General features: G+C 35.8%; 1 protein-coding gene across 1 annotated transcript in view; it reads left to right on the forward strand.

Annotated features, from left to right (window-relative positions):
* Window positions 1-7,191, forward strand: part of APPBP2 (amyloid beta precursor protein binding protein 2) — a 62,381-nt gene extending 55,190 nt beyond the window's left edge. Inside the window, exons 11-13 of the mRNA XM_059378480.1 lie at window positions 1,520-1,710; window positions 3,406-3,571; window positions 4,830-7,191. Of these exons, the coding sequence (XP_059234463.1) occupies window positions 1,520-1,710; window positions 3,406-3,571; window positions 4,830-5,083 (611 nt within the window). The 3' untranslated portion in view covers window positions 5,084-7,191. The remainder of the gene's footprint in view (window positions 1-1,519; window positions 1,711-3,405; window positions 3,572-4,829) is intronic.
* Window positions 7,192-7,906: the final 715 nt, after the last annotated feature.

The raw sequence follows: 7,906 nt of genomic DNA on the forward strand, positions 1-7,906 counted from the left end.
ATATATATATATATATTTTAGATTTCTTTTGCTGTCAGTTGTAATAGATGTCTGGTGTCATATATTTTAAAGATACATAGTTTAAAATCAGGTTATTTGTTTATTTCTTTGGATGGTAGTGTAGGATTAGACTATATCTGCGTATTACTAAGATAACCAAGCCACTGATTTAAAGTATCTGCCTATAGCTCTACCTAGGAATTTCCAGTGGTTCATAATAAAAGGTTTGCTTCTCTCATACAGCATTGTTAATAAGCCAGAATATGTTTTGTTGCTTTTTTCCTTCCTTCCTCCCTCCCTCCCCTCGCCACTCCCTTTTCCTCTCTGTCATGCCTTCATTCGTTCATTTCTTTTGAGGGGAGGGTAAAAGAAAGAAAAACATGATTATTGCACAGTAGCATGGGTTTTTCACATACCTTCAGCCTTATAGTGTAGAATTTTGAAGCTCAGCTTTGTATCAGGTTACCCTTAATGTTGCAAGGCTCCTAGCAAATACCACTTTCTTCTTTCCTTATTTTAACCTTTCTTCTAATCACTACCAAAGCCCTTTCATTTAAAAAGCATTTTTTTTGCCAACATGATTGGGTCACCTGTGTGGTAATTCTGTGCATGCTGGAGAAATTTTACCTTAATTCTGGAACTAGTTCTTTTTTTCTCCCTTTAGGTTTGTGTTTTTAACTTAAACACAAGTAATACATAATTGTTATAAAAACTAAAAGTTAGAAAAGAGAAAACAATAAATTAAGTCACCTGTAATCCCACCAATCCAGATTCAGCATTTTGGTGAATATTTTTTAGACGTTTTTACCTCCAAATAATGAAATGAATAAATTTCTTTAATTTTATATTCTGCTTTTTTCACTTAATACCTTGTGAATATTTTTTCATTGTAGTACCTGTGGATATATATCTTTTTGTTCTTTAAAAATGCTATAGTGGACTAAACCTCTTTTACTTTTGCACATATGGACAGTTTACCTCGAAATAAAATTAAATCATAAAAAATATGTATTTTTTTTTAAGACTTTAAATGGAATTTGAAAGTCTTGTATGTGACTTTGAAATTGCACTGTCTTCTTTCCTGATTTGGTTAGTCAAGTGAGTAGGGGGAAACTTGTTCTTTCAGTTGTGTTTGGTTAGAGGTTATATTTTAGGAGTGTGGTTTCAAAATGTTCAACAGTGCTTGGGGACTCCTTGACACAGTTTCATAACTTTAAAATTTTGCCTTTGCCTTGTCTTACATTGCTTCAAATAAGAAATTAACATCAGCAAAATATAATAGTCTAGTAAAGCAGAAATTCTGCAAAATACTTGATATATACCATTGTTTTTAAGTTTATTATATTGTGCAAACTGGAATGGCCCCCAAAAGTTCATTTTTTCATTAACGTGGAACTCATCTTTACCATTTCTAAACCATAAACACAAACATTTATAGAATTTAATTTTAAATTATATGCTCTGATTAGCTTTGATAGATGGTTTGGAAGTGTGCTAATTTTATTGCTTTCTTAATCAGCTCTTATTTTAGAGGAGATTGCAATTGACTGTCATAATAAAGAAACTGAACAGAGGCTGCTTCAAGAAGCTCATGATTTGCACCTGTCTTCACTCCAACTAGCTAAGAAAGCTTTTGGGGAATTTAATGTACAGACTGCAAAACACTATGGAAACCTTGGAAGACTTTACCAGTCAATGAGAAAATTTAAGGTAGAAGCATGTTTTACTATCTTTTTCTTTCAGTAAATAATTTTAGGTAATAAATTATAATCTTAAATAATATATCTTCAGTAATCTTCACTAATAAATGTACACTTACTATACTTCTTCCTTATTCCACAAAAGAATTGAAAAAATAGCATAAAACAGCAGTGTTAAAATATAAATAAAATTCAAAATCTAAGCCATGGAAAAATAAGTCATAATATCAAACCATGAAGGTTAATATGGTTATTATAGTTAGACTTAAGACATAGCTATTAGCAGGGCACCGGTCTGGCTCAGTCAAAAGAGAATGTGACTCTTGATCTCAAGGTTGTGAGTTCAAGCCCCACGTTGGGTGTAGAGATTACTTAAGTAAATAAAAACTTCGGAAAAAAAAAACCAGGGACCCCTGGATGGCTCAGTCAATTGGGTATCCAGCTCTTGGTTTCAGCTCAGGTCATGATCTTATGGGTTGTGAGAAATGAGCCTCGGTTGGGCTCCCCAATCAACGGGGTGTCTGCTTGAAGATTATCTCCCTCTGTCCCTCCACCAGCTTCTGTGCACACATCAGTCTCTCTGTCTTCACTCGCTATCTCTGAAAATAAATAAAATCTTTAAACAACAACAACATAGTGTTAGCTATGTTAAGTTGTAGCCCTTACCTTCTGGTTGGCACCGTAGGTTAGGTGTCTGCCTTTGGCTCAGATCATAATCCTGGGGGTCCTGGGATCATCCTGGGATCATCAGACTCCTTGCTCAATGGGGAATCTGCTTCTCCCTCTGCTTCTCCCCCAGCTCATGTTCTCTCTCTTTCTCCCTCTCTCTTTCTCAAATAAAGAAATAAAATCTTTAAAAAGAAAAAAAAGTATGGCCCTTAGCATAATGTCTGGCACATGGTAGGTATGCAAGAAATGTCAGATACTGCAAGTATTATTAATTGTGATAAAAATTTACTGAATTCTCTCTAAAAATTTTGGATTTTAAGTTTTTAATATTGTTCATTTTAGGATCACAATAAGGACAGGATGAGAGTCACTGCCTAAGATACTATTTTTTACCTGAAAATCCATTACATATCCCTCACTTAACTTGTTTTATTTGTTGGAATAAAAATTGTCAGAATTCCAAAATAAAGTGTGTATCTATGTAACTGAATGTACTATAGTATGGAGTTTCTTTTTTTTTTTTTTTTTTAAGATTTTATTTATTTATTTGTCAGAGAGAGTGAGCACAGGCAGACAGAGAGGTAGGCAGAGGCAGAGGGAGAAGCAGGCTCCCTGCTGAGCAAGGAGCCTGACATGGGACTCGATCCCAGGAGGTTGGGATCATGACCTGAGCCGAAGGCAGCCGCTTAACCAACTGAGCCACCCAGGCGTCCCTAGTATGGAGTTTCTTAACAAGGTTCAGTTAAATTTTGGAGCATGTTAAGAAATCATTTTCATTTTGGAAAGTTTTTATGTTAATTTCTTCTAACAATTTTTCATTACCAGGACAGATTTTCTTGTCATTTTTGGCACAGGACACTTACTGTCATCAGCTTATGTGTGTAGCTGCTCAAACCAGTAATGCTTCCCATAAGCAACTTTTGGATTAACATATTATGTCCTCTGATCTCCTTAGCACTTAAAAGAGTCTTACTCGGAAAGAATTGTTACTATGAGAGTATAGTCTAATGGCTAAAACAGCTCAATTATTTTTCAGGAAGCTGAAGAAATGCATATCAAAGCAATTCAGATAAAAGAACAACTTCTTGGTCAAGAAGATTATGAAGTAGCCCTTTCAGTGGGACATCTGGCTTCTCTATACAATTATGACATGAATCAGTATGAAAATGCTGAGAAACTTTATTTGCGATCTATAGCAATTGGTATGTTTCTTTTAAATTTCTTACTCAGTTGATTAGAAATAACATGTAACATATCTTGTATGTTATGTAAGGGAAGTATAATTATGAAGATTTAAATGAGCTTAGAGCTGCTAAGGATACCAGAAGCCACCCAAAAATCATCTCAAACATTTTGCTTAAGGTGATTTACTGATCTTGAAGCCAGTGATAAGAAGTATGACAGTTGAGGCAGAGTGTCAGGTCTAGGCAAAAGCAGTTATTCTAAACTAGTTGCGTAATTAGTACTCCCTTCATCTCCCTTCTTCTGGCTGTAACATAGATCAGGTTTACCAGTTTTTGAAAGTAATATCAGTGGAATCATGCGATGTATATTTTTACGTTTTGGTGAACATGAATTGTGAAATACATCTGTGTTGTTCTGTAACACTATCGCTTATTAATTTCCAGGGCTATATAATATTTTATTGGATTATATATCATTATTTATCCATTCTATGGTTAATGGGTATTCAGAGCATTTGGATTGTTTCCATTTGGGGCCTGTTACAAAATAAGATACTGTAATTATCATCTAATGTGCCTGTTAAAATTTTTCCCTGTTTTGGGAACACGTGGCTGGCTCAGTTGGGAGAGCATGTGACTCTTGATCTCAAGGAAATGGCTTTGAGCCCTGTGTTAAGGTTTTAGAGTTTACTTAAGAAAAAAAAAATTCTTCCCTATTTTTATATTGAATTGTCTGTCACTCCTTATTGATTTACAGAAGGTCTTTATATACTATGGATGCAGCAAGCCCTTTGTTGGTTATATATTTTGCAAATAAATAACTCTGCTGCTTGTTTCTAAATGGTACCTTTCATAGAACAGAAGTTCTTTTTTTTTTTTTTTTTTTTTTTAAATTTTTTATTTATTTTATTTGACAGAGAGATCACAAGTAGGTAGAGAGGTAGGCAGAGACAGAGGGGGAAGCAGGCTCCCCGCTGAGCAGAGAGCCCGATGCGGGGCTCGATCCCAGGACCCTGAGATCATGACCTGAGCCGAAGGCAGCAGCTTAATCCACTGAGCCACCCAGGCGCCCCAGAACAGAAGTTCTTAATTCTAATATTAATCTTGTCTCTGGGTACCCGATCTCATTAGTTCCTCAGCCTAGGGAATAAGATGAAACCACCTTATTTAAAGAATTGAACTTGTGTTGTCTTTTAAGAACCTCTTATTGTTTCATTACTTGAGCTTTCTTTCTTTCTTTCTTTTGTGCGTGTGTGTATGCGTATTTTACTTTCAGGGAAGAAACTGTTTGGTGAAGGCTACAGTGGACTAGAATATGATTACCGAGGTCTCATTAAACTTTACAACTCCATTGGAAATTATGAGAAAGTGTTTGAATATCACAATGTTCTTTCTAACTGGAACCGGTTGCGAGATCGTCAGTATTCAGTGACCGATGCTCTTGAAGATGTCAACACCAGCCCCCAGTCCACTGAAGAAGTGGTGCAGTCCTTCTTGATTTCTCAGAATGTTGAGGGACCGAGCTGCTGAGGGAGGACCTCAGTTAACTAATTTACCTTTTCCCAGATTGCAGGGAATTCATACTGTGAAATCAAAACCATGTTGTTTTTTGGGGCTGGAATTTGCATTGAAACACTGGTCCAGTCCATTGACCCTATTTGGGTGATCCCTATCTTGCAGAGTGTCTGTAGGAATAAGCATATATTCAGTTATATTCAGCATGTACCGCATGTATAAGTAGTCTGGCCCATATTTTCAACCTAGTAGAACAAACAACAGGAAATCTTTTTTTTTTTTTTTTTAAATAATTCATTTTGCAGAAAGCCTGAAAGAACCCCCAAATAAAACTATTTAAGAGTTTAAAAGAGTTGCATTCTTATTATGTAAGGATGATTTTAACAACTTTTTAACATATTCTTCCTTGTGGAGGTATTCAATACTGTATTGTAAAGATATTTTATGGGGAAAATCTTTATATGCAGTACAGAAAAGTTAACACAGTGCTAGTAGAAGAGGGACATCCTGACTTAGGTTTGGCTACCTTACCCAGAGAAGTGGATGCAACCACTCCAGAGCTCTGTTACAAGGGAAAGACTGTCAGATTCATCTGAACTGGACCAGTGTTGATCTGTAAGTAATAGAAAAGCTGACAGACCAGCAGTTTTATTAACCCTTTGGTTGTTTCAGGGTTTTTTGGTACAACAATGCAAGATGCTCTGATAGCGTTTGCTAACAGGACCAGGAGGACCTAAAAAAGGACCAGCCTATGTAGAAAGGGGTTATTTGGACCAGAGGCTTTAGGTGATTATTTTAGCCCCTGCATATAATTTTATCAGTAGAGTGTTTCATTTAGAGGTATAATGAAAAGTGATAATGCAAAAATTATATTCATGTAATTAGACACCAAACCAGGGAAATTTGGCGATTACAGTGGCATATCTTTAGTCAGTGTGCACAGATGGCAGTACCATAAGCAAGTCTATAAATATCTGCTGCAACCATCCCCTTCATTTTAAATGTTTTCCTAATAATCAATGCAATTAACAAGTATATTGGCTAAGAGTCATGAAATAGCTCATGGGTGGGAATTTCATGTTACTATATGGCTTGTGGGGATTAATGGAAAAATGAATGCTCAAAAGAAGCAATTCTTAGAAATCCTTCATTTTTATGGTAAATAATAGTCCAACTATGTCATTTTCTTTGAAATTCAAGAGTCAAATGCAGAGATCCCCTAATTATATGTTTCACTAACTTGTCTTCCTGTTCATTGGGTTTTGATATTTTTTTTAATCTTATGCCAGTCAGGTTATTTAATGTTGAGGTAATTAATGCTCAAATTTGGAAAGTTGTGACATGTAGCAATTAAGAAACAAAGTCTTTTGCTGTTACCTCAGTTCTTACTATAGTGGCCTATGTGGTGCCTCTATAGTTAAGAATCAGGGTTTTCCCCCCTATTTTCAGGGGTTCATGACTTGGCTGTCAGAGATGTTGCTCTTGGCTAATGCTTGGAGTAGTCTGTGGGTGAGTGGATGTGTTGTATTTTGGTTTTCTTTTAACATGCATGTTAGGGTTGGAGGGGGGAAGAAATGTAAACTGCCACATTGAGTACAGGAAAATTAATTGGAGATTGCGGGTAAATTTGATTTTAAACACTTTTTGGGCTTCCCAAACCTAATCTTGTTTAAAACTGTTAATTGCAGTCTTGTTAGTTACAAGCCAGTGTTTTTAAGTCCCCAGGAGGGGATTGACTGGGGGAGGTACATAAAGAGATGAAGCAAGCCCAGACACTAAGACTGTAACTATGATTTCAAAACCTGGGTTTATTCCTCAAATTGAATTATTTCCTTTTTCATTTTAAAGAGTACATTGGCACACCTGCACCTCCCCTCGCAGTTAATTGCAGTCTGATGCCAAGAGGCACCTCTTTATTAATTACCAAATAGTCTGTGTGACCAAGGACTAACATTTATCAAGTTACTCAGCACTGTCCTCACGGGCCTATATATTTAATACCTCCAAAGATATTTCCAGGATAGGCTTTGTATACTTTTGTTGGTTATTTAGAGTCCTGTGGTATGTTTGTGGTATAGGAATGTCATGGTAAATTGTTTTTCAATAAATATTTTGAAACTTAACGTTTCCATATGAAGTTTTTTTTTTTTTTTTAATCAATGTGTATCTTTTGGTTTTGTGCACACGTAACATTTCCTAGGATAAAATAAAGCAAATAACTTAAGGCCTCATCCTCTCTTAATTCAGTTTGAGCTCTACTTAGCTCACAGTGATCAAGCAATATGATAGTTAGAAGCCTAAGATCACAGGGTGATAATGTTATGTGGCAGCCAGTTTTTCTAAAAAAACATCGCTAGTTTCCCCTTATTACCACTGCTTTCATGTAGTTTTCTATAAATCTGTACACTTTGATTTAATCCAAAAACTGTAGGCTGAAAAAAGAGATTGACAGCTTGTTAGTGATATAACAAATAGTATGCTATTAATTTGGGTTGTAATGAAGAATAATACCCTAATGATTCTAAATGTGGGATTTATCCTTTTCCTGGGGATGTTTAAGGTAGGATAGAGAGGTGAATGTTACCTTGCTTTATGGGGTTAAAAAGAATACAAAGAAAAGAATGAAATGTACCTCACAATAACCAATAGGTTGCACAGATTTTTCACATATGGTGGGGTTGTGTGTAAGGGTGCCTAGACCAACTTTAAGATTTTTCTGGAAGTTCAGCAAAGTCATGTTAAATAAGGGGCCTTTGGTCTCATCCTTCCTGACTTTGATTTCTTCTCTTTTACCCAGTCTTTTTCCTAAAGTTGGTGCTACTCAGATTGGGTGCATCA

The sequence above is a fragment of the Mustela nigripes genome, chromosome 16 (genome assembly GCF_022355385.1).
Source record: "Mustela nigripes isolate SB6536 chromosome 16, MUSNIG.SB6536, whole genome shotgun sequence".
Lineage (NCBI taxonomy): Eukaryota > Metazoa > Chordata > Mammalia > Carnivora > Mustelidae > Mustela > Mustela nigripes.